General features: G+C 42.9%; 1 protein-coding gene across 2 annotated transcripts in view; it reads left to right on the plus strand.

Annotated features, from left to right (window-relative positions):
- Nucleotides 1–25,122, plus strand: part of TNFAIP2 (TNF alpha induced protein 2) — a 30,840-nt gene extending 5,718 nt beyond the window's left edge. For both annotated transcript variants that reach the window (XM_063439236.1, XM_063439237.1), the window contains exons 4-12: nt 788–902; nt 4,117–4,239; nt 4,318–4,418; nt 6,459–6,557; nt 10,776–10,902; nt 13,176–13,298; nt 14,028–14,183; nt 19,307–19,428; nt 24,550–25,122. In XM_063439236.1, coding sequence (XP_063295306.1) covers nt 788–902; nt 4,117–4,239; nt 4,318–4,418; nt 6,459–6,557; nt 10,776–10,902; nt 13,176–13,298; nt 14,028–14,183; nt 19,307–19,428; nt 24,550–24,700 — 1,117 coding nt within the window. In that variant the 3' untranslated portion in view covers nt 24,701–25,122. The remainder of the gene's footprint in view (nt 1–787; nt 903–4,116; nt 4,240–4,317; nt 4,419–6,458; nt 6,558–10,775; nt 10,903–13,175; nt 13,299–14,027; nt 14,184–19,306; nt 19,429–24,549) is intronic.
- The last annotated feature ends 2,106 nt before the right edge of the window (nt 25,123–27,228 follow it).

The following is a 27,228-nucleotide window of genomic DNA, read 5'->3' on the forward strand; positions in this document are numbered from 1 at the left end:
CAATCTCAGCCAATCCTATGGGAAAGCATTGTGATTGGCTTAGAGAATCACTTCTGATTATGCCAGTTAAGCAGCCAGATCAGAGGCAGAGGCAGAGGCAGCAGCTGCAGACTTACGTACTGTACAAGTAAAAGTGTACTATATTTAGGGAGGCAAAGAGAATGCAGGGGGGCTTGATGGTGGTTTTAACACTATAGAGTCAGGAATATATGTTCGTGTTCATGACCCTATGGGGTTCCTTTAACAAACTAGAGATGTGAAGCAAATTCTTAAATATCTGGTTTGTTTTTCTCATTCCTCCAAATGTAGCACTTTGCACCAAAATTACTCTGTTTCCCCCTCTCCAGCCCCCATGTCTGTAAACCATTTGAGAGACAAGAAAAGCAATATTGACTTTAAAACAGAAACCTTTTAATTCTGACCATTGCATGCAGTCTGACAAATCAGTTAAACTGTTCCATTTATATTCGTGCTAAAGGACTTGAATTATGAGCCAATGTGACTAATTCATTGATATTTTTTCTCTGGCAAGCACGCTATTAAACATTAGCACCATGACTTTATTGCATAACAGATGTCTGTGCATTTAACTTCCCTTCATTCTAATGTAACATTTTTAATTTTTTGTCCTTCTGTCATTCCTCTGGCACTTGAATGGTTAATTAAAACCCACAAGAAGCGGGGGTTAAGTGGTTGAAATTGTTCCCTGTAATTGTACTTCTCTTCAGCCTTTCAAAACATCTGTATCAAGAAAGCTATAATTTCTAGACAGACGCTATTTTTACAGCAGTATTATGAAAGATCCGGCTTTGAATGGACTCATAGAAGCAACAAAATTGGGAAGCATTTTGCCACCAGACAGGATGGAAGAGTTGGAAAACAAGTATATCTTCCACGAAGTGGTAAGAAATGTATTTTACAAAATCTAGCTAAAAGTTCCCTACGAAGCCATTACAGGTTTTTTTTTTGTTTTTTTGTAAGGTTGATTTGATTAATCTCTAACCCCTTAAGGACACACGACATGTGTGACATGTCATAATTCCCTTTTATTCAATAAGTTTGGTCCTTAAGGGGTTAAAGGGACAAGATAGCTTAAAGGGACACTCAAGGCATCCAGACCACTTCTGCCCATTAGAGTGGTCTGGGTGCCAACTCCCATCATCCATAATCCTGCAAGTGTAATTAGTGCAGTTTTTAAAAACTGCAATAATTAGCTTGCAGGGTTAAGTCCTCCTCTAGTGGCAGTCTATCAGACAGCCACTAGAGGGACTTTCGTGTTCTGTGCATGAGGACCTCCAGCGTCGCCGAAATCCCCATAGGAAAGCATTGAAGGGGTTTTAACCCCTTAAGCAACATGGGATGGGGGGTGGGAGGGAAGGGGCACTGCAGTGTCCTGCAGTGCCAGGAAAATGGATATATTTTTATGGCACTGGAGAGTCTCTTTAATGTAGTTGTTCTGGTGAGTATAATGAATCCCTTGAAGCTTTTTAATGTAAACATTGCCTTTTCATAGAAAAGGCAGTGTTTACATTGCTGCCACAAAACACCTCCAGGGACAGTTACTCAGACAGCCGCTAGAGACGCTGAACTTTCCCCATAGAGACACATTGATTCAATGCATCTCTATGAGGGGGTGCTGATTGCTCATGGCTGTGTCTGGCTTCGGCCCCTGCCTTGCCTCCTTGGCTGAGATAATCAGACTCCTATGGGAAAGCATTGTGGTTGGCTGAGATCATCAATTCTTACGATGTCAGCCAAGGAGGTAAATCGGGGGCGGAGTCATTGCCAGTGGACCTGCGCGGTGCTGAAAATATGGTGAGATTTTACTATATTAAGAGGGCAAGGGGGTGTTAAATATTGATTTTAACGCTATAGGGTCACTAGTAAATCTCTTTTTTTTTTTTTTTTTTTTTTTTAAATTCTTTATTTTGGTAGTGCATAAGAGTATTACAAACAGGCATGAGGTGCCCCGAAAGCAATCCCCAGGCATTTTCCACGCTAAACATGCGGGACCAGTGTTTAACAGGCACTATTTTTAAAATTTATATTCAGCTTAAGGTCAGTTTTCACAATAGATTAATACGGTTACAAGGCTTGGTCATATTCTAAACCTTGGTGTCGAGTATCGTCGCTTCAATATCTATACATTGATAAACATCGGCTTAGGGCTATCGTTGCCGTCGAGTGTCGTCGCTGCAATATCTATACATTAATAAACATCAGCTTAGAGTTAACATTGATGTCGAGTATCGTCGCTTCAGTATTTATACATTGATAAGCATTAGTTTAGAGTTAACATTGATGTCGAGTGTCGTCGCTTCAAAAACTATACAGTGATAAGCATTAGCTTAGAGTTAACTTTGATGTTGAGTATTGTCGCTTCAATATCTATACCTTGATAGGGTTCCGCTTGGCTATGCTTAAGTAGGGGGGCATACGTTTTATGCGGAGAAAACAGGCTCATAGGATAGGCTCATAGAAATGCTAACAAAATATATGACATTGACATTTCGTTATAATACGCTGCAACTATGCTTAATAGTAGTTTGCTCTGCTTAAGTAAGGAATGGCAGTTATAGAAGGACTTGTAAACTTATGAATTACAGGCTCGTGAGACAGGCATACTATAATACTAATAAAGGAAATCAAACGTTAAACAACATGTGTGACATTAGCATTTTGGTATAAAACATGCTAGGCCCTAGAGGCGGTGTGGGTAGGCGCCAAGTAGGCATGGTAGGCATCTGTGCCAAAAATTTCTACTAAAAGGTAATATGATGGCAGTTCATAGGTCTGTACATTATGTGAGGAGCAGTTCTTGTGTAAGGAGGCATGATGGGGGAGTCTCGCTTTAACAAGGTGTGCCTGTCGGACCCTGTGCCATCGCCTGGGCTCATCCAATCCCTTCTGGGTGCCGCTCGCTGACCTTGTGAGTCTTTGGTTCCTGGGGCTTCTGTAGCTTATGTGTGGCTGAATGCCAGGCATCCGTGTTGTGGTGGTGTTTCCCGCGGTTCAGCAGGTCAGAGAGATGTTCCCGGCCTCTGGACTTCGAGCGTGACATGTGGGGCCAGTCGGGTCCGTGGGTTGTGGTTGGTGAGGGTGTCCGAAGTCTGCGGCGATGAGCATAAAGAGATCTTTTGTGTCGGGTGCGTTGCTTCAGCTTCAGCTTGCATTGGGGTGATGTGCTGAACCCAGTCCGCTGCCTCTGTGTGAGTGTCTTCCCTGCGGGAGCCGCTTGTATTTTTTGTGAGCGGAAGACCTGCAGGGGGTCTCCATAGAATCGTCTGCGGGTCGCCGGTCGAATCCACCCGGCCACCGCCTGCGCCGCTTGGAAGTGAGGTATACCCCTGCTGCGCTGTAGGCTATAGAAGGCTGAACACAGCCAGTCGAGGGCCTCCAAGGAGGAAGGCCTTGTTCGAGTGCTCGTGGTTTGCCTCTGTGAGCCGTTACGGGCGGCCATCTTGGACGCACCTCGCCCGACTCGTGTGTCTGCCAGATTACCGAAGTTGAGCGCCGTCGCTTGTCCGCTTGCCTTGCGGGGACCGGGATGACCCCCACCGGTCCAAAGGGGGGGGGGTTCAGCAGCTATTTGTGCTTGCCGGGATGTCCGGCTCCAGAGAGAGCGGCCGCCTCTCCCCGGCTCCATCTCCCGCAGGCCTCAGGTAGCTTATTGGGCTGTATGCCCCGATCAGCTTCAGGAGGGTATCCTCCACTTCCTTGGTGTGTCCCCGATGTGGGTGGCGCACCTTGGGGGGTCTGTGGGCTATACAGCCGTCGGTATTGCCCGTTGTTCCGCTTGCCCGCCGGGAGCTCCTTCCTTGCACGTCTGTTCGCCTCGCCGGTCAGACTCCGCCCCCTAGTAAATCTCTTTAAACCTTTCCTAATTACCGAATGAATAGATTTAAAGATCCTTGTTGCCTCCTATATTTCATTATCCCATGCATATCTTAACATTGAATTGATTATATCTTAACATTGCATTATTTAAGACCGAATTGTTTTTACCTACAATTAGACATGAAGCTGAAAATACTGTGATATTTTACCAATGTCCAGTATTTAAAGAACATTACTGATTCTCAAGTTATCTACCTGTTTTCTTTATCTCCACAAAAGCAATCTATAAAGGAATGGATGGACAGAAGCTTACAGATGGAAATTCAGCATTGGAAGGACGGGATGGAACCATTACAATTGGGCAATTATTACCATTCTGAGTTACATATTGACATTATTCAGGTACGAGAAAGGTTTCGTTTGTGTTTTAATGTCAATGTATTTCTTTTTTCCTAATTGAACACATTTCCTGTTGTGCAGAGTTACAACGGAGGAATCCAGAGAGCGGGGGAAATAGGTCCAAAGATGTCACAGGACATGTCACCTTTCTTGGAAAACGAGCTGAAGGACATTCTGATGAGGTACTACTGTTAAGGTCACTATTCATGATGTCTTGGATACAGGAAGGAATATATAGTTGGATAGCTTTATTACGTTTATAGTCAAAGTTACAATTAGTATATGATTAAATGGGATTTCAGTTTAAATATATGTAGATCTATAATTTTGTTAACCATTTTTTAAAATCAAGGACCCAAGTTATGTAATAATAATTTGCGATTTTTATAGCGCTTTTCTCCCTTTGAGACTTAAAGCACTTTACAAATATACAAACATAAAGACATAAAAGTTAGGAGTTTCTGATGGTCAGATGAGCAGACTGGATGCCTGATGGAAGAGGTGGTCTTTAGCTTTTTTTTTTTTTAAGTCTGTAAGGACGATGTCTCTCTGATTGGGCACAGTAAAGAGTTCCAGAAGGTAGGGGCAGCATGGCCCTGGAACCTGAGTCGGTCTTTATTCTTGGCACTGACCGGAAGGATTTGCTGGCTGACCGAAGTAAACGGGATGGAATGTAGGGTGTCAGGAGCTATATTAGGTACTGAGGGCCTTGATTGTTTAAGACTTTGAAGGTCAGCTGGTCAATTTTAAAATATGTTTGCCATTTAAATTGGAAGCCAATGCAGGGAGTGGAGAACAGGTGTTATGTGGCAGGAGCGAGTTTGATTGTTCAGTAGTCTGGCTGCTGCAGGCGATGGAGTGCTTATTCTGGGAGGTCCAAGTAAAATACATTACAGTAACCTACCCAAGAGGATACAAATGCATGGATTAATGTTGGCAAATCATCTGGTGGAATTAAGTGTTGTATCCTGACTGATTTTCAGATGAAAGTAGGCAGATTTTATTACAGAGGAAATCTGCTGTATAAATGATAGTCAAGAGTCAATCAGCACTCTGAGGTTTCGTACCTCTGATGAACTAATGAGCACTCTGAGGTTTCGTACCTCTGATGAACCTCCAAGCTCCAGGCCAGTTAGGTGATCATGGGATATTTTTTTTTTGTCCGGGGTCCCCTCACCAAGAGTAACTCTGTTTTGTCTGGGTTCACTTTTAGCCAACTAGCATTCATCCATTCTATGAGGTCTGCTAAGCAACTGTTAATGCGGCATTTTGGGTCTCGAACAGGGACGGACTGACAGCTTTCTGAGCCCCCGGGCAAAATTACATCCTGGGCCCTTCAAAGACCAAATATTAACTATTAAATAGGACACTATAGTCACCAGAACAACTACAGCTTAAGATAGTTGTTCTGGTATCCACAGCCAATCCTTGCAGGCTCTTCAATGTAAACACTGCCTTTTCATAGGTTTCAGATAGGGGACACAGTTTTTGGATGCTGGTGAGTCATTATCAAACAATCATTTCTTAGATTATTATGAAAATACAAACTTCACACAACATTTTTCCTAAGAAATATCATACCTCCTCTCGGCCCGCGCAGCTCCGGCCTCGCCGTCCGTCCTGTCCCTCCACTGCATGCAGACGGCCGGTGCGCGCGAGAACGCTATTACCAGCTAGTTGGCATGTGTCTTACTTGTCTCCGGCTTATTAAAAGGGGAAGTACCATTTTTTTTACAATTGAACTAGCACTCTATTTAGATCTATTTAATTACGGCCCTATTAGGTTCCGTAGCCTATCAGCTCTCGCTTAGCCCTAATTATGCCTTCCTCTTTCATCACTTCCTTGTCCTGTTGTGGTCTTTTGTAGCTCAAGAGTGCGTTTTTCATTGGTTTGTCTTTTCTGGTATCTGACTTTGGCCTGTTTCCTGGTTTTCCGTCCTTCTGGCATTCTTGATCCTTGGCTTTATTCTTAGTTTTTTCTTCCGTCTCCAATCCTGACCTCGGCTCGTCTGACCATTATGTTCTCATCTCGGTACTTTCACACGTTAAGTCTGGCCATTCCAAAGACCGGTAATACGTCTGGCTTTGTGTATCTATTGAGCCCCTTAGTTTGCATATTGGTGAGATTGACCTTGACAATAAATACATCTCGCCTTGGTAGTAGTAACAGCTTTTGCTTTTTTTTGCTTCTACTTAAACTTGTCTATAATCATTACTTTCAGATACAAGATCTTGTTTGAAGAATATAAAGAGCAAAATAAGGACGACACGAATTTCCGGTCTATAATCATAGCCAATATAAACTGTTGCTGGAATTTCAGGTATTTGAAAAAATTTGAAATGGCTCAATGTATCGCAACGTAAACCCTGGTATAATATACATTTCATGGTTTTCCTAGATCAATTTTAAAAAGTGGATTAATAGGAGTATTTCGTTTAGGTCTGAGTATCATATTAAAGCACGAAGATAGAGTGTTTTATACTTACCTGACACACTACCTTGTTGGCAGGGCCATCTGATCCACCAGGAGCCAACGTCACTGCGTTACTTCCATGTATATGTGACATACAGCACAGACTTTGGGGACAATACTGTGCAATCCTCCATCGACTAAATTTTTTTAATACAGAAAATTATGCCTGTTACCCACAGCTATCACATGTAGGTTCATGTATTATCTAATTGTCCAAGTAGCATATTTGTGGCTGCTAACCCGGGAAATATGTGGCATAGGAAGATAGGAAATGTTCGAGCTGGTCCAAATCTATATAGGTCTTCTATATAGACTTTTAAATGTAAAAATATCTGCTTATGGCCACTCTGCTTATTTGCATACCTTCAATGCCTTTATTCTTGGGGGGAAATAGAGTTTGCATGGATTGCGTGACACTGCTACCAGGGGGGGAGGGGGGAATCTGATTTATTATGAATAAAAGGCTTGTATTGTGACCTTGCCAGACTCATAATGTTTCTTATATATTGTAATACTACCCTCTCCCTCTGCGGAATTGATTGAATCCAGGAAATCTGGCATGGACGTTTAACTAGATAAACAATGAATGCAAGTTCTGTAAAACTCCAAGAATAATGTCAGGCGGTGATAGAAAAGAGAGGATGCGCTAAAGAGAGCACGGGGGAATAGGAGGGGGAAGAAAGTCGAGATACACATTACTGTAAATGGGAGGAGATGATGGAGGGTGTGTGATTTATTTTAAACATTTACATTACATTCAGCACTAAAAAATTACATTACAGTTACATTACAATCCATCTGGCTTCTAGATGTAACTTAACCCCCTAAGGACCAAACTTATGGAATAAAAAGGAATCATGACATGTCACACATGTCATGTGTCCTTAAGGGGTAAATAAAGATGTTAAAATAGGATGAAGGAAGATAATTCAGTTGGTGCCTTTGATTGTTATGCCTGACAGTTTAGAGGTTTGGGAACATTACCCATGATGCTGTTCGCTTTAAAAGTGCCCAAAACAATATTTATGAGCATTTAATAAAGAAATAAGATACTCATAAAGACTGCATTAACAGTTCACTGAAATTCCAAACCTGTCAAAAGATATCAAAAGGAACCAAGTAGGGACTGCTTTCTCTTATGGTAAACTTAACGTGATAAAACTTGACAAAGAACTGAGCTATAATGTTTATGGAAGCTCCTGCGGTCCCGTAGGATCCTCCATAGACAGATATCGGTGTTTTCTCTCGCGCCATTGGCGGATCCAGAGCTTTATCTCGGGAGGGGCACTCATAGATTATTTAAAGAAACAATCCGGCACAATAACCACTACAGCTCTCCGTAGTGGTTATGGTGCCAGGAGTGCCGTGGCGCCCTCCCAGAGTAAATAGTCATACTGTTTAAGAACAGTTTGACAATTTACCTGGGGTCTGCCAGGATAGGGGCTGTAGCAGCGTATAGGGCCTCTAGTAATGTGTGTGTGTGTGTATGGGAGGCACTGAGTGTGTGAGGGATGCAGGGTGGGTATGGGAGGCAGAGTGTGTAAGGGGTGCAGAGTGTGTGTGTGTGAGTGTGTACGGGAGGCAGTGCATGTGGGACAGTATGTATGGAGGTGCAATAGGTGCGCTGTGTAGGAGGGGCAGTGTGTGTTTGTGTGAGGGGAGTAGTGTGTGCATGAGTGTGCAGTGTGTGTATATGTGGGGTGCAGTGGGAGCACTGTAAGTGTATGAGGGTGTAGTGGGGGCAGTGTTTGTGTGGGGGTGCAAAGTTTATGTGGAGGAGCACTGTGTGTATGGGGGTGCAGTGTGTGTATGGGGAGAAGTGTGTGTGGTGGGGCAGTGTGTATATGGGCGGCTGTGGGGGCAGTGTGTGTGTAGTTGAAGGAGGGGGCAGAGTAATTTTGTAATATTCTTTATATCCCCCCTCCCTTCTTACCTTTTCCTGGGAGAGGGGATATTATTTCCAATCCCTGGTGGTCCTCTTGGTGAATCCCTGGGGTTCTAGTGGGGAGTGAACTCGAGCCTGCAGCTCTTGGCCTAGAGTTCACTCTCACGAGAACGGAGCGTTGCCATGGTAACTGCGGCACCGCTCTGTGCTCGCGAGAGAAGACCCGGCGGAGCTGCAGGCTGAGCTCCCGGGTCTCCTCTCCTTCCTCTCTGTGTGCCGGCTGCCCAGCAATGTGCCTGCGGACCGGTGAGGGATATCTCTGATTTCCCCTCTGTGGTGTATCACCAAATTAATATAAATATTACACAAGGTTCGTCTACATTAAAAGGTATTTATTTAGAAGGCAACAACACAATACTATAAATGTATCACAAACACACAGCCCAGACCCACGGAGCAACAACCTTTTTAAATCTATCTATTTAGTAATCCCCTTCCCCACACGTTTGATCTCACCCACGGTTAGGCCTTCACATCTAGTAATGGCTCACTGCTGCAAGTCCAACATCACATCTACCAAGGAAGAAAAGGAAGCAATAGAGTGTAACATGGTTCCCCATGCTAGCACATGGTGTCTGCCCACGTCTGCTCTGCAGCACATCCAAGAAGGAACAGAGAGGAATGAGGATAGTGAGGGAGTGGCCTTCTCTCTCCTGACTTGTAAAGGTATTGAATTACCTACTTACCATATCAAAGTAAAGCTTATCCCCCTGTAAGAAAGATCTACATGAACTTGATCACATGACCCCTGGTCACCATGTTAGTTTGATGACAGAATGTCACCACACCCTCCAGTCCGTGAAGGCACCTAGCAGGGCCAGCGCTTGGATAGCACCGGCCCTGCAGGAGAACGCATCGGCTCTCGGTGGGGATGGGGAGGGTGACAATTGCCTCGTAGCCCCTCCCCCGGATCCACCACTGTCTTGCGCATGCTCCTAGTGGGTGAAGCACCAGGAGCTGATGAAGAACTGAGCTATAATATTTATGGAAGCTCCTTGCGGTCCTGTAGGATCCTCCATAGAGATCGGTGTTTACTCTAGCCCAGGGATAGGCAACCTTCGGCTCTGCAGATGTTGTGGACTACATCCCCCATAATGCTCTTACACACATAATGCTGGCAAAGCATCATGGGAGGTGTAGTCCAAAACATCTGCAGAGCCGAAGGTTGCCTATCCCTGCTCTAGCCCATTCTCCTAGTGGATGAAGCGCCAGGAGCTTCCGAACTTAGATAATGGTGTCTCCAGACTCCAGGTGACTGCTATTGGTAAGTATAACTTACCTCTGCTGCCCCCCCTAGGCTACAGCATCCAATGCGATGTCATCACAGCTTTTACAAAATTAGCAAAGGCGACCAAGCTGCTTTAAATAGAACTGTACTGCAGCAGGTCTCAAACTTATGGGGTGCCAGGTTTAGCCTTTACTTGTTTATGTCGTGGAGAAATTCTGTGTTTATAAAAAATATGTTTTATCCAGGGAGTTTGTTCTAAACCAGATCAGTTTTAAGATTGGATCACAATGTGCACAGCATGATCTTGGAAGCAGCCGGCTGAAGGTGGTCAAGATGAAGTAGTTTAATTTGAATACCAAATGGTTGGGGAGACAATGAATTTAGAAAGAATAAATTGAGACATTACTTTGCTGATCACCATAGGAACTGCAGTAACAGAAAGGACCCTTATTGTTGGGAACCGGGACATGTGAATCACGCTTGGCGAGAACACAGACACTTCAACAATAACAAAAACATTCAGTATAAATTACTTTGTATTGTGTGTATGTATATATATCTATCACCAAGAGCCAGATGACATAGGATTGACGCACAATGTTTTCATATTAAAGAGCAGGGATGTAACTTTGAAGTTTGCATGCTGATCACGGAACGTTTCTACAGATTTAATGAATTACACTAAAATACCTTAAATTAAAGCAATGCTAACTTTTTTTTTTCCTTCTAATAAACAGAATTTTTCCAAATTGGCTTAAAATTTGAAATATCCAGCAATTCACCCTTTAGTAACTAACCATGTAAATGTAATATATGAAGAATGTTGGGGCCTATATTCATTTTTGACATTGTTCATAATATTGCACTCATTTATTGTTTGCTTGTGTTTTAGAGACTTTATCGAGCACAGAGACACATTGTTACAACCTACATCTAAGGAAGCTATAAATGGGATTTTGACTGAGCTTCAGGCGCTTGGTTTAGACACCCTTCTCCAGGATTTATTTATCGATCTGAAGGTATCAACCCCCAAACACATTTTTTATTTACATCTTTAAAGTTCGCTTTCTTGTGGATAGGTTTATAACTTTCTGAATTCTGGTGGGGTAGCAGCAAAAACTGGGTAAATTCATGGACAGGTCATTTTTTTTTGTAAGCAGAAACCAGTGTTATATTAATCAGCTTGGGGTGGAAAGGTGATATGGAAATCTATCACACCTTCCTACATGGGAAGGTATGAAATTGAGTGGGTAACTGGTATAAAGGGGGAGGGGTGAGTGGTGCGACCGGTGTCACTAGCACTGACCAAATGGGCGGGCCCTCAAAAAAGTTGCAGGTCATTGTAGCGTTAATGCATGCCAAGCTGACTGCTAATCACATTTTAGATAATAACCCTGTATGTTAAAGTGATAAACAACCAATGACATGGTATAGTAAAGGGACACTGAGACCACTTAAGCTCATTAAAATGGTCTGGGTGCAGTGTCCCAGGTCACGTAATCTGCAATGGTTAACTCCATCTCTAGTGGCTCTCTACCAGACAGCCACTAGAGGGACTTCTGGGTCATTAGGTTACTTTTCATCCAGCGTCACCCAAACCTCCATAAAAAACATTATACATGCTTTCCTATGGGGGAATCCATAACGCGAGAGCGGCAAACGCCATGCATGCGTATTAGGTCTCCCACACCGGCTGACATCAGTGGGAGGAGGAGTTAATGCAGAGCCCAAGCCAGCACTGAGGGGCATCGGCGCTAGACTCAGGTAAGCCAGGCAAGTGACAGAAGTGTTTTTTTTTGTTTGTTTTTTTAACCCTTTCAGCACCAAGGGTGCCTATAGGGAGGCATTATAGGGCGCTATAGTGCCAGGAAAACAACTTTAACCTGGCACTATAGTTTCCACTTTAACCCCTTCAGGACGGAGTCAATAGTACACGTTCTGATCAAAACAAAACGTAAAAAAAAACTGGAATTTGCGCTATATGTCTGTTAAACCGTAATTCACCTCTTTCATATTAAATGCACCCGCACTTATTATATATCATTTTGTTCAGGAGAAACAGGGCTTTCATTTCATATCAAATATTTCTATACGAAACATAATTTATTCTGAATAAAATTTAAAAAACTGAGAAATTAAAAAATTTTCAAAAAATTTGTAGTTCCGCCTCACATTTTAGCTGTAAATGTCATAATACTGTTAGGTTTTACTGCAAAAAAATGCACATATTTGTAATCAGCGATGTGTCACGAGTACAACAGTACCCCCATTAATAGGTTTTATGGTGTTTTGGAAAGTTACAGGGTCAAATATAGAACGTTCCATTTTCAATTTGAAATTTGCCAGATTAGTAATGTTACCTTTGAGACGGTGTGGTAGCCCAGGAATGAGACTTACCCCCATAATGGCATACCATTTAAAAAAGACAACCCAAGGTATTGAACGTGGGGTATGTTTAGTCTTTTTTAGTAGCCACTTAGTCACAAACACTGGCCAAAGTTAGCGTTCATATTTGTTTTTGTGTGAAAAAAGCAAAAAAAACTAATATTTGGCCAGTGTTTGTGACTAAGTGGCTACTAAAAATGACTGGACATACCCCATTTGCAATACCTTGGGTTGTCTACTTTTGCAAATGGTATGCCATCATGCATTTAATCAATGATTGGCATCAGCATTTGCTGTACAATCTTTTCCTTTACTGTAGGGCTCAGGCAGGATTTGTTTCTGTACAGGGCACCTAGTTTTGGATAAAGTTTAGATGCAAGCTTTTCTATGTGGAGGCCAAAAGAGTGGACTGCGGTCAGTGTGCCATTTGAATTTGTTTTGATGGATAGGTGGGAATTGTGTAATTTGTGTAATTTAGGTACTGTTCCAGAGATCATTGTGACAGTTTTGTCAGTGTTCAGGAAGAGTTTGTTTTTTGCAATCCACTTTTCTACCTCTGTAAACTGGTCTTGGAGCACAGCCTCAAGCTGCGGTAGATTGGATTTGCTCGCATAGATTACTGTGTCATCTGCGTACATGTGTACATTTGAGGATTTGCAGACATTAGGCAGATCATTTGTAAATAATGCAAATAGTAGTGCCCTGTTCTTGTGAGCTTACAGTCATGTACAGCAATGGCCAAAAAAGACTCCAAGCTGTTTTGGCATTCCAAGTCCCATGATGCCTTGACAATCTTAAGGCTGACAAAGCATCATGGGAGCTGTAGTTTATCTGGTGGATCTGCCTTTTTGTAATTTTATGGCTAGTGGGTGTAGAGAACAGAAAATAACTAGACTTTTATATTTAGGTTCATTTCAAAATGCTTACTCGAGAAAGTGGCCTGCACAGTCACCAAACTATGCTGGAGATCATCAGGATAGTCGAAAAACACATTCTATCGTTCAGGAGGCTCGTTCCTTCTTGTTATACGGTGAGTGCCAAACGACATGTTTTTTTTTTAAATCACATTAAATACCTAAATGGCCAGGGGATTCTTTTAAATGTACAATGATGATGGTGAATAACTTTGTTACCTATTCTTTATTTGATGCAAAGTCTTCAGTTAACAAATCCACTAAAAATCTATCATTCATAATTTGTTGTACCCTGTGAATGTTAAGACTAAAGCACTAATCAAAACCGTATTTAAGTGGGAAATATTCAATGACTTGTATTGGGACCATGACTTCTCTGGAAACAACATCATGGCATGAAACATTTAAAATCACTTATAACTTCATTAACCTTTTTTTTCTTTGATGATTTTTTTTTTATTAATGCATATTAATGATTTAGCAATTGACATTCCAGTGTAGTTAAGTCCAGGTACAGTCAAGGCATACATTGCATTGAAGGGCATAAAACAAACATTGTATCTTGTATAATTTTCTCTTAGCTGACTGACGGATACAACGGGCAGAGGTTATAAAAGTGATTGGTACGGAGCCAAGACGGAGGTCCTCCGTTCCAGCAATGCAGATTTCCTCATTTAAAAAAACACTGTAGGCACCATAACCAATCTAATGGTACAAAGTGGTTATGAAACAGGGAGCTCATGGGCGCCGGGTTCCAAATCATTACAAAATTATGATTTTGTAATTTAATAGAGTCCTAATAAGCAAAAATATATATATTTTTTTATTTTATTTTTTATTTCTAGGAAGTGATCGATAAGCTTCATCTTAACCTGGTTAAAGAATATGTCACCAGACTCCTGAAGAAAAAATTCAGCATAAAAAACCCAGAGATGCTTAAAAATCTATCAAATGAAATAAAAAGCAATGCAGATCTCATACAGGACTTCTTCTCCTTACATGTAGGTGCTGATATTTCACGTGTATTGTAGAAATGCTAAACCACTATTTAAATCTCTTTAGTTTTCCTTACCAAAATAGTTCTCTTTCTGCTTTCTGCAGAATAACTCCACCCCTTTAGTCACGCCTCCCCTTTTCACAAAACATCTTCCTGATTGTAAAGAAACCAGTGTACAGCCATTGAGAGATCAGTATAAGTGGCTGACTTGAGTCTGCCCTCACAGCCAATCACTGCCCTGGGTGTATGCCGGGTCAAGCTGCAAAACCTTTTTTAAAAATCAAAAGTAATAGAAGATTTGAATTTGGAGAAAGAAAGATACAGCATGAATATTAAACCACTTATGTTGTGATGGTACCTGCAGTATGACTGGAGTGTTGTGTCCTAGATACACATATGTCCATTTCATGATGCTTCATCTTAGACCAGGGATAGGCAACGTTCGGCACTCCAGTGCCAGTGGCTGTAAGAGCATTAAGGGGAATGTAGTCTACATCATATGGGGTGCCAAAGGTTGCCTACCCTTGTTTAACCCCTTAAGGACCAAACTTCTGGAATAAAAGGGAATCATGACATGTCACACATGTCATGTGTCCTTAAGGGGTTAAGACAATGGACTACTTGGAAGTGTCTCCTTGCAGTAACCTTCATTGTAAAAGAAGCTGAAGGTCGCTGAACTGGAACCATAGCCAAGTGAGAATTTTTCCATTTCGACTATTTTGCCTAAAATGCGAAATTTACTCTAAATTCTCACTTTAAGTGATTAACCTTTAGGTTTCAAAAGCCACTTGCATTTTGGATGATCACCCCCTTTGTTCCCCTTCTCCAGCACAAATAAAGAATAGAAAAACATCACTACGCAACCAGAGACTTTGGCAGGTTCCAAAAATATCAGCTGCTCGAGCCCAAAGCAAACGAGAGAGAGGCACATACTTTGCACTCGGCCTTGTACTCGGCCAGGGAATACTGTTTGTCCTGTGAACTTCCTAAAACTCACAGCATGATTGGTTAATAGTAATACAATGTAAAATTACTAATTTAAATAGCTGAACTGGAAAATGATCTAACTCAGCTATTGTTTCAGTTTGGCTACTCTGGCCTTAAAATTAAAATTTCACCTTGGATTCTCATTTTTTGTAAATAACCCGAATAACAATATGCACTTTGTATCTGTAAGTATTACAAAGTAATAACAAAGATAAACCTCACAGTAATGGATTGTGCAGTGTATCACAGAGCTCCACGTAATAAAACATATGGTGATATGCTGTGTGCAAGGTGTGTATCACAGAGCTCCACGTAATAAAACATATGGTGATATGCCGTGTGCAAGGTGTGTGTATCACAGAGCTCCACGTAATAAAACGTATGGTGATATGCCGTGTGCGAGGTCTGTGTGTGTGTGTGTATCACAGAGCTCCATGTAATACAACTTATGGTGATATGCCGTGTGCAAGGTGTGTGTATCACAGAGCTCCACGTAATAAAACGTATGGTGATATGCAGTGTGCAAGGTGTGTGTGTGTGTGTATCACAGAGCTCCACGTAATAAAACGTATGGTGATATGCAGTGTGCAAGGTGTGTGTATCGCAGAGCTCCACGTAATAAAACGTATGGTGATATGCAGTGTGCAAGGTGTGTGTATCACAGAGCTCCACGTAATAAAACGTATGGTGATATGCAGTGTGCAAGGTGTGTGTGTGTGTATCACAGAGCTCCACGTAATAAAATGTATGGTGATATGCAGTGTGCAAGGTGTGTGTGTGTGTGTGTGTATCACAGAGCTCCACGTAATAAAACGTATGGTGATATGCAGTGTGCAAGGTGTGTGTGTATCACAGAGCTCCACGTAATAAAACTTATGGTGATATGCCATTTGCAAGGTGTGTGTGTGTATCACAGAGCTTCACGTAATACAACTTATGGTGATATGCCGTGTGCAAGGTGTGTGTATCACAGAGCTCCACGTAATAATACGTATGGTGATATGCAGTGTGCAAGATGTGTGTATCGCAGAGCTCCACGTAATAAAATGTATGGTGATATGCAGTGTGCAAGGTGTGTGTATCACATAGCTCCACGTAATAAAATGTATGGTGATATGCAGTGTGCAAGGCGTGTGTGTATCACAGAGCTCCACGTAATAAAACGTATGGTGATATGCAGTGTGCAAGGTGTGTGTGTGTGTGTTACAGAGCTCCACGTAATAAAACGTATGGTGATATGCCGTGTGCAAGGTGTGTGTGTGTGTTACAGAGCTCCACGTAATAAAACGTATGGTGATATGCCGTGTGCAAGGTGTGTGTGTGTGTATCACAGAGCTCCACGTAATACAATTTATGGTGATATGCCGTGTGCAAGGTGTGTGTGTGTGTGTGTATCACAGAGCTCCACGTAATAAAATGTATGGTGATATGCAGTGTGCAAGGTGTGTGTGTATCACAGAGCTCCACGTAATAAAATGTATGGTGATATGCAGTGTGCAAGGCGTGTGTGTATCACAGAGCTCCACGTAATAAAACGTATGGTGATATGCCGTGTGCAAGGTGTGTGTGTGTGTATCACAGAGCTCCACGTAATACAACTTATGGTGATATGCCGTATGCAAGGTGTGTGTGTGTGTATCACAGAGCTCCACGTAATAAAATGTATGGTGATATGCAGTGTGCAAGGCGTGTGTGTATCACAGAGCTCCACGTAATAAAACGTATGGTGATATGCCGTGTGCAAGGTGTGTGTGTGTGTATCACAGAGCTCCACGTAATACAACTTATGGTGATATGCAGTGTGCAAGGTGTGTGTGTATCACAGAGCTCCACGTAATAAAATGTATGGTGATATGCAGTGTGCAAGGCGTGTGTGTATCACAGAGCTCCACGTAATAAAACGTATGGTGATATGCCGTGTGCAAGGTGTGTGTGTGTGTATCACAGAGCTCCACGTAATACAACTTATGGTGATATGCCGTATGCAAGGTGTGTGTGTGTGTATCACAGAGCTCCACGTAATAAAATGTATGGTGATATGCCGTGTGCAAGGTGTGTGTGTATCACAGAGCTCCACGTAATAAAACATATGGTGATATGCAGTGTGCAAGGGTTGTGTGTATCACAGAGCTCCACGTAATAAAACGTATGGTGATATGCAGTGTGCAAGGTGTGTGTATCACAGAGCTCCACGTAATAAAATGTATGGTGATATGCCGTGTGCAAGGTGTGTGTGTATCACAGAGCTCCACGTAATAAAACATATGGTAATATGCAGTGTGCAAGGGGTGTGTGTATCACAGAGCTCCACGTAATAAAACGTATGGTGATATGGTGTGAGTGTGAGTGAGTGTGTGTGTCACAGAGCTCCACACTGCTGTGCTTACATCTAATGTAGGGGATCCGACTGCACTGACTCTCCCTATCCTCCCACCAGTTCAGCCTCCCTACCTTTGCCGGCCTTTCTGGGCTACCTTGGAATCGTGCATTCACTGTCCTTCTCTGCATAGGAGTCAACTCTCTCAGCTCCGGCTTCCCCACCACGCGGAGCACTGAGAGAAGGGAGAGTGTGATGTCACTTCCTGTTCCTCTCTCCCTGATTAACCCTCACAAGTCTGAGATATATATATATCTATATATATAGAGAGAGAGAGATGTTATGTTCCTGCTGCTATAGAGACAGGGCTCTAGATGTGGGACTGACAACGTAATGGGTGTGATATCCCTAACTCTGGTCAGCCCCCTAGGAATGTTTGTTTCCCAGAAAGCTGTGTCAAGGCTATCTACATTGTCCTTTTAAATGTAACTCTTCCTTTTACATGTCTATAGGCTGATGCTAGCATACCTCCAAACATTGAGAGGTATAAAATTCGGACAGGGAGTAGGTAGTCCTAAAAAGGAGTTCCACAAACTCCACTTGTGTTACTGGCATCTCCCAAAATGGTTGGTCACAGTGAACGTGCAGTGAACGCGCAGCACTACATGTTTTAGCATATAACTTAAAGAGACACCACTCACTTCCCCCAAAGAATAAATCACTGTTTAGTAGATATGCCTTCAATGAAAACATACATGCATTTAATTATGCAGTCTTTTTCATTGGAGGCATATCTAAGAACAGATTGCAAATGCTACAGATCTCTTGTCTGCTGCCTTTGCAAACCCTCCCCTTCTAACTCCGCCCAGACTTTCTGTGGCTGTCCAATCACAGACTTCCCAATACAGCTCAATGAGAAGTCTTTGCATGGCAGGGGCTCTGTGCAATTTCTGCCTCTTGCATACCTCCCAACTCTGCCGTCCAGAGAATCGTCAAGGAGGTAAAAGGGACAGAACTGTGACGCATAGAGCATGCCAGGTTAACTGTAAATCTGTAAAGCCAGCACCCTGAGGTAGTCCCTGTAGGGTCCTAGCACCCTGAACACAGAGCTTGCACGTCTAATGATGTTATCGATCTATGCTTGTTGGGGACAGATCCCTGGTAACCCTAAATTGTACAGTGGCACAGAACCTGAATATCAGGACTGCCCTGACGAACTCAGGACAATTGAGAGGCATGCTCTTGAGTTTAGCTCCAAAGAACTAAACAACCAGGAAGGAACTGGACCTGCTTTCTGGCTGACAGCCATGACGATGTAACAAGGTTCATTTATAAAAGTGTCAATTCCTTTTGAAACCTGCACATTTTGAAAAATGAAAAAGAGCACCCACTCTTCATGCATAAAGCACTCAAGCAAGCTAAAGTGCTTTAGTTATGGAGAGTTCCTATAAAAGTTTGCACAAGTCCACTAAACAGTGCAAATCCCAATATATATCAGTAAAACCGTTTCTGTCAGCCTTACAAAATGTGCTTGTCCTCGCCCACAGAGCCCTGGAATTTGCAAATGTTACATATAGACCTCTGTTTTCTTTAGCATATCCACCCCTTAAACAAACGTCTTCCCAAATTCACAGACATCACATTTCATCCTGTTCTCACCACAATTCTTGTGATAAATGAGGAAAAATACACATTTCGCTTTGGCTGCACAGAAAGTGATTTTATTTCTTAAGGAAATTTGAAATCTAGTGACATTCGATCTGATATTTCGTGTCAGAGTATTAGTTCTGCGTTTTAACAATATTTTTCTGGTTTTATCAAAGGAATCCCAAGCCGTCTGGCTACACGCTATGATCCCCCGGCTGGCTGAAATCATCAAACTCCAAGACGTCGGTTCTATACAGATAGAAGTAGCCGCTCTCGCTAACAATTACCCAGATATTGGGTAAGACTATGGAAATACATAGTAATTCTGATAATATTATAAGATGGCAAAAACTACGAACTACTCACAGGGCTATTGAGACGCATTAGGTGCTATAAATGCAATAATACAACTCTCAGCATCTTAAAGGGACACTGTATCGTCCTCATCTAATTAATCTGCTTATAGTGTCTGGAGTCTCATGTTACCATCATTTTATTCAGCACTAAATAGTTTTTAATGGTTTTATGCTTTAATACTAAACGAGAGTCCCCAGCAGCCCATCCCCCTCTGTACTGCTTTAGCAAATGAGGAAGTATTAGCCTGAGCAACAGTTGGCAGCTGTAATTGGCTGAGAATGTCAGCTGACTGATTTTAGCCTATCAGAAGTCCTATTGATGGTATGAATGGGTCTGGCTACAAGGAAGTGTGTAATATCTGCTTTAATCACACCTCCATAAGAGGCCGGACTGTGAGTGGCCAGGAATTCGTATTTAGTGTTAAACTGCTCTAAAGTGGGGGCAGTGGAAGGAGATTCCATGCACTATAATCAATTCAAAGAGATGAAATGGTTATAGTGCCTACAATGTCCCTTTAAGTTACCAGTGGTGATGGGAGTTTGTAGCTTCCACCAGGAACTAATTAATCTTTATAAAGATGATACCAGCCAGAAAAATGTATAGTTGAATATAGAGCATCCCTCTGGTGTTTTATTGCTCCAATGTTCTAAAGCCTTCGTTGGTCCTCTGGTGTTTTTCACACAGATTTCCATTTTTTTCCATTATCTCACATCACCATCCCTTCTCTGTATATCTCTTTACCCCCTTAATGTCTCTCTTGATCTCCATCAGTGTCTCTTCTTCCTTACAGGATCATGCTGTTTCCCCAATCCCCCCGACCCTCCCCATTTACCTTGTCTCTCAAACCTCCACTCCATGTGTCTCTTGCCATGAGCCCTTATGTCTCTCTAACGTTGCCACCACCTTCGGCTTCTTCGTCTGCGGTTTGTCCTGGTTGTTTAGCAGTGAGATCTAGAATATAAATCTGTGTCACTTTGTGCTCATTCCATCTCTGTCGTCTCAGGGTGCCGTGATGCTTCTTGTAAGATATTATGTCTTCTATAACCACCTTGACACTAGTATCAGGATAAGGTAAAATCGAAAACTCAAAACTTGAAACGGTATTAATAAAGGAAAGGACAGAGAGTATTGCAAGTCCTTGGGGATGGCCTGGCTTAACGCAAATGCCTAAGAGTAGTTGAGACACATCTACAAGTAGGTAAAGCAGAGTCAAAGTGAGCCGAGGTCAGAATTTCAGATAGGCAACAACGCGATAAAGCAAATCCAGGTCAGGAGTGCAGAACGAGGAGAATTCAAGAACAAGCTAAATGTAAAAAAAAGAAAAGAATAACAGTGAGCAGTAAACAGTAACGCACTCTTGTGCACTCATCAAATATCAAAAATAGATTTAAAAACACAAAAGAGTAACCACTGCAAATTACAGAGATTCAATTCCTGCCCTTCATGCGGTGGGTTTCCCATGACAGAGGAACAAGTTTTCCTCAAACATTTTTCATTAAATTCCAAGATGTTTGCTTTTCCAGTCCATGCGAGTTATAAACAGATCACAAGATGAAGTATCCTGTTTAGAAATCACTCAAATAATCAGTTATTTTATTGTTAATCTGGATTGTATGTTTAGAGAAGTCACATTGCTCACACACGTCTTCTGAATCCTACATCAAAATCAAGTGTTCATTTTATTGGGATAAAACATTTTTATTCTAAGCAACCTAAATGATATTGGGATTTGCTCACTAAATTAAGAATTGATGAGAACTAGCAGGGTTATTCGTTAACTTCAGAATTGTTGAAAAATGTAAGAATCATTCAACTCATTATTTTTCCAGCTCAGCAATTTAAATATTCTTTGATCAGTTCCCGGACTATCACAGAGGTTAGTGAATAACCCAAATTGATTTGTGTTCTTACGTACAGGGGTCGATCCACAAAGGGCCAGATTTATAATTAAAATAAGCCGGTTGAGCCAAGTTGGAATGAGATTGGCTCCAGTTGAGTTCATGAAGCTGAACATCCACAAATCATTGAGTATAGAGTAAAGTCAGCATAAAAAGCACAATATTTAATGTCAAAATGACGATATTGTTGTTGATTCTTTTTTATTGGAAACTGAAAATAAATCAAATTAATTAAGGAATTAAAATACAAAATACAATAATGTTTTTTTTTTTGCAAGTTGATAAAATATAAAAAATCATGTATACAAGGGGTTGGGATGTAAATGCATGTTATTGTCGTCTGAGTATGCACAGTATTGGTATTGAAGGGGTTAGAAACAAATTAATAATATTAATAGAGCGTCTAACTATGAAATCACATATGAACAGCTTTATAAAACACATGAGACACAGGGAAGTGAAAGCTCACACCAAGCTAATAAAGATGAAAGCTTAAAAGCTGAATGCAACATTCTGCCAGAGTTGTGGATCGGTACCCTGCAGTACACAACTTTCAGAGAAATCTGGAGATAAGAACAGGTCCCAAGGAAGTGTGTGGTGGTACAGGGACTTACCAGGAAAAAGAAGAAAGGAATGAAGGGAACAAACCAGGACAGGAACAGTCTAGCCCAGTGATGGCGAACCTTTTTGAGCTCAAGTGCCCAAACCGCAATACATGCCAACTTTTTTCCCCTCAAAGTGCCAACATGGCAATTAAACCTGAATACTGAGGTTTACGTTTAGAAAAAACTACCCGTACAGTTAACAACTTTTGTTTTAAAAGAAGAACACAACAGAGAGTTAAATTATAAAAATTTTAAATAATGATATAAGTTAAGCTTATATTAGTATCTCCAACAAATGCAATACATACACACAGACTGCTGAACACATTCACACACCAACTGCTTAATACATACACACACCGAGACACAGACAGACTGCTAAATACACACACAGTCCGCTAAATACACGCACACTGCTGAGTACGCAGTCTGCTGAATACACGCACGCAGTCTGCTGAATACACACACACACACACACACACACACACACACACACTGCTGAATACATAAAGACTGCTGAACACACACACATATACTGAATTGAGGGGTGTGTAATGTTGTGTGTGGGGGGGTGGGGTGCTGTGTGTGGGGGGGGTTGGGGTGCTGTGTGTGGGGGGGTAGGGTGCTGTGTGTGGGGGGGTAGGGTGCTGTGTGTGGGGGGGTAGGGTGCTGTGTGTGGGGGGGTAGGGTGCTGTGTGTGTTTGGGGGAAAGGGTGCTGTGTGTGTTTGGGGGAAAGGGTGCTGTGTGTGTTTGGGGGAAAGGGTGCTGTGTGTGTTTGGGGGAAAGGGTGCTGTGTGTGTGTGGGGGAAAGGGTGCTGTGTGTGGGGGGGGAAAGGGTGCTGTGTGTGGGGGGGAAGGGTGCTGTGTGTGGGCGGGGGAAGGGTGCCGTGAGTGTGGGGGGAGGGGTGCTGTGTGTGGGGGGTAGGGGTGCTGTGTGTGGGGGGGTAGGGGTGCTGTGTGTGGGGTGTGGGGGGGTAGGGGTGCTGTGGGTAAGGGGGTAGGGGTGCTGGGAGTAGGGGTGCTGGGGGTAGGGGTGCTGGGGGTAGGGAGAGTAGGGGTGCTGGGAGTAGGGGTGCTGGGGGTAGTGGGAGTAGGGGTGCTGTGGGTAGTGGGAGTAGGGGTGCTGGGAGTAGGGGTGCTGGGGGTAGTGGGAGTAGGGGTGCTGGGAGTAGGGGTGCTGTGGGTAGTGGGAGTAGGGGTGCTGGGGGTAGTGGGAGTAGGGGTGCTGGGCGTAGGGGTGCTGGGGGTAGTGGGAGTAGGGGTGCTGGGGGTAGTGGGAGTAGGGGTGCTGGGGGTAGGGGGAGTAGGGGTGCTGGGAGTAGGGGTGCTGGGAGTAGGGGTGCTGTGGGTAAGGGGGTTAGGTTATTACATCAGTATCCCCCCCCTTCCCTTCTTGTTACCTTTGGTGAAGGGGAGGGGGGGAACACAGCCATCCCTGGTGGTCCGGTGGTGGTATGCAGGACAGGAGGACAGGTTCTGCAGCTCTCTTGTCCTCCCGCGCGATGCTGTGTGGAGCGTTGCCATGGTAACGCGCGGCAATGCTCCACACAGCTCGCGGGAGGACGGGAGAGCTGCTTCCTCGATCCCTCCCCCCTGCTTCCGGTCCTCCTCTGCAGTGATGGCAAAGCTATGGCCGCGTGCCCACAGAGAGGGCCCGGCGTGCCACCTGTGGCACGCGTGCCATAGGTTCGCCATCACTGGTCTAGCCTATAATCTAGGTACAGATCCTAAAGTAAGGTGCACAGGGGAAGAAGCAAAACCCAAGAGTAGAGCTCAAAGTTAGAAGTCCCGGACAGCAAATCAGGAATATGAAGGGCAATGCCTGGAGAAGGGGGTGCAGCAGTGATACACAAGATGCAGAAAGACATTGGGATTCTGGAGCAATGACATCCCAATAACTGAGCATTGACCCAGGGGTGCTCTGGGGAGCAAGTAAGGGGAGCCCCCAGAAGCCATGACAGCCAGCTTAATTGGTGTTTAACTCATTCACAAAAATATATTAAAAGAACACAGTACCAAGAAAGACTATTTTCTTTTTTTTTCCTTTCTCTTTATATTCTTTCATATTTTTTAGGGATTCTCTAAACATTATAACCAGTACAGTTCAGTGTAGTGCTTATATTGCCGAGAGTTTCTGTGCCCAGTTTATGTCAAACAGTTTAGAAGTGTGTTTATAAAAAAAAAAATACAGGAAGGTCCAAGATCAAACCTTCTTCAGGATCACTGATGTGTGAAATTATCACTTCCTCAATATTAGTGTCAATTCCATAAACTCTCGGCTTATTCGACTTGACATCAAGGAGGCCCAACTGGGGACAGTCACTGGTTTCCGATGAGAGCCTTGGTTTTGGTCAAAGCGTGCAGCAGCAGTTATTTGCACACAGTGTCCGTATAATGCCATGAAGAATTCCTGCTCTCTCAGAGTCAAATGTGCATTGAGTCAAAAGATGCATTGCATAAAGAGGCCGCTGATTGCAGAACACATGAAATTGTTTAAAATATTGTATTGAGTTATAATTTTATGGTAAATTGATTGAAAGTAACGTTTGTTCTTACAGGAAGAAACACGTTAAAGCAATTCTACATATCAAAGGAAATCTCAGTAGGAGTGATGTGAAATTAGTCCTGGGTTTAATCAAGAGCCTGGAAAGGAAAGACAACTCAACCCCACCTTTCTTCTCATTAATTACAATCCCTAAATGGGTTTAATGCGGATCGATGATATAACACGTCAGTATCCCTGTTGCAAAATATTTTGCACGGACCCTGGTATGAGTGTCGATACTAAAGCATCTTATCCCAATAACTGGACATTTTAGATGGACAATGTATCAGGAAGATGCTGTGATCTGGATTTGGACCCCCGAGTTTGGAAGCGCGACAGTTGACTATCACTTTGGACTCCAGGATTTCTTTTTTTTAACTGTGTTACTGTATGTGGTTACAACATTTTATTCTTCGGACATATATGCATACAGTAGTCCTAATAGTTCCCAGAATCCTTTCGCACAATCACTATACCATTTTGAAGATGGTTATAGACTGTTTCGGAAAATCCATGAATTTGTGCATCCGACATATTGAACATTTTATAAATTTTTCATTTTTGTCGTGCATGTAAATACATCAGTGTCAGCTTTAACAGACGCATTTGTGTACATCAGAATAAGACATTGGTGTAGCATGAGTAAAATCACACTTTTTAGTTATATAGTGGTTCGAGGTACAGCATAGCATTTGAGTCAGCTGTAAGCCTGGTACGCTTCAGTGTACTGATTCGGAAACTTGTACATGTAAACAGGAGAAGCCGTGTCATTGTGAAGTAGCCTAGTGTTATCGGTTTTGTGGTGCAATGGGGAGTGTATGCGTGCTGCCTAGAAGTGGGGCTAGTTAGAGTGAGAAACTTCTCTACTTGTGAGACACGTCATGTAACAAAGGAATAAAACCTAACAGAGAACATAACATAACATTCTGGGATGTCATAGCGAGTGATGGCATTGAGGGCGAAATGTATCCTCATGATATACTAGGGCTATGTGTTGGCACTGTTCGACGTCGTTTAGGAGGCATATCTATTTTAGACCTATTTAGTGTAGAGCCTAGGTGGGTGTGCGCAGCAATGTCACGCTATAGCGCTAGTCACGACCCAGTGTGGGTTAGATATTGGTGGCTCTCTGTGTGCCTGCCCCTATATCCTAGGAGTGAGGGGGGGGGGGCAATGGAGCAGTTTTGGTCAACCCTGTGAGGGTTTTCTCTCTGCCTTTGGGGAGCGAGTGCGGTTGTAGTTCCTAAGGCATAACTAAACATAAAATAAACTAGTTAAACAATATTGTAAGGTAGAACGGATCTGTACGGTTGGTACTGGACCGCTAGATCAAGCGGAGGGAGCTGATGATGGGGCCCAGTTCATGTCTTTGCAGGTCTCGCCTCTCTGGGCCAGAAGACTGTGGCCTTGTCTGCTTTCCACCATTGAGGGGGAGGTTGCGTAGCTGTCGTGTTACTCTGGCTAGTGAGTCCCAATATGTCCAGTATAGTTTGGCCATCCTGGGGGGTCGTTGCCTTGTGTTGTTCTCCATTTACAGTCACCCATAAGGTTCTGGGAGTCGCCCATTTGGAGGTTATTCCTGCTGCGTGGAGCGGTTTGGTGACCGTTTGCATGTCCCTACACCAGAGGAGTGTGGCGCTGCTTGGAAAAATGAGAGTCGGCTTCATTCAAACTCCAAGGGGGTCTTCCCCCGTAGTGCAGCCAATAGCCCTAGCTTGTCTGACATTGTTTGACATCTGAGTATAATGTACCAAGGAGCTGCGTTGGGGGCCTGTGGTGATTTGGAAATCCTGTATACTCCATCAAATAGGAACGATGTAGTCTCATCGCCAGTACCTCTGTCACTAGGCGGCGAATGTAGTGGGGTAGTTCCTCTAGCGGCACGGTCTCTAGTACTCGTCTGATCTTAATATTTTTGCGTCGGCTCCTGTCGTCCAGTAGGTGGACTTGGTTGGAAAGGCTTTCCTGGGAGGTTTGTATTTGTCGGATCTTGTCGTCCATTGTATGGATGCTGTGTTTCAGATCCATTATGTCCCCCTCTGTGGCTTGAGTGCGTGCGGTCACTGCCTGCACTTTCATGGTAAGCGCTGATAAGTCTGCTTCCCACATTTGTTTAAGGTTGTGTTGGAGGCCTGCCAGCATGGTTTGAATGTCCCCTTTCGTGGCTGGGGCACAGTCATTTGGTGCCAGTGAGAGTTCTGGTCCAAGGTGTTACGCTACTAGGGGTGATTTGGGTTGGAACTCAACTGCAGCTTGTAAACTCCCTAATTACAATAGTGAAGAAATGGAGAATCCTTAAGTATCAATACTGTAGCTTTAAGAAAAGAGAGATTGACTGGTAACTTGATTCAACCGAAGTTTTAATAAGTGTTAAACTTAAATGAATTGCATTTAGGCAATAATCCAATAATAATAAGTGCAAGTAATCCACAACGCAAAGTTCATTATTAAGTATTTCTTCAGAGATGCATTAAGTAACATTAGTTCATGAGAATAATCTTCAATAGGAACAATACTCAATTAGCTGAGAATATCTGCAAAGCAAGAACAGTTCACAGTGAATAAGCATGATGGGAGTTGTCCTTCATGAGATTAGTAACTTGAAGCACTGAATGTAATTGCAAAGCAAGAACAGTTCATAGTGAATAAGCAAGATGGGAGTTGTCCTTCATGAGATTAGTAACTTGAAGCA

Source organism: Pelobates fuscus, chromosome 13 (genome assembly GCF_036172605.1).
Source record: "Pelobates fuscus isolate aPelFus1 chromosome 13, aPelFus1.pri, whole genome shotgun sequence".
Lineage (NCBI taxonomy): Eukaryota > Metazoa > Chordata > Amphibia > Anura > Pelobatidae > Pelobates > Pelobates fuscus.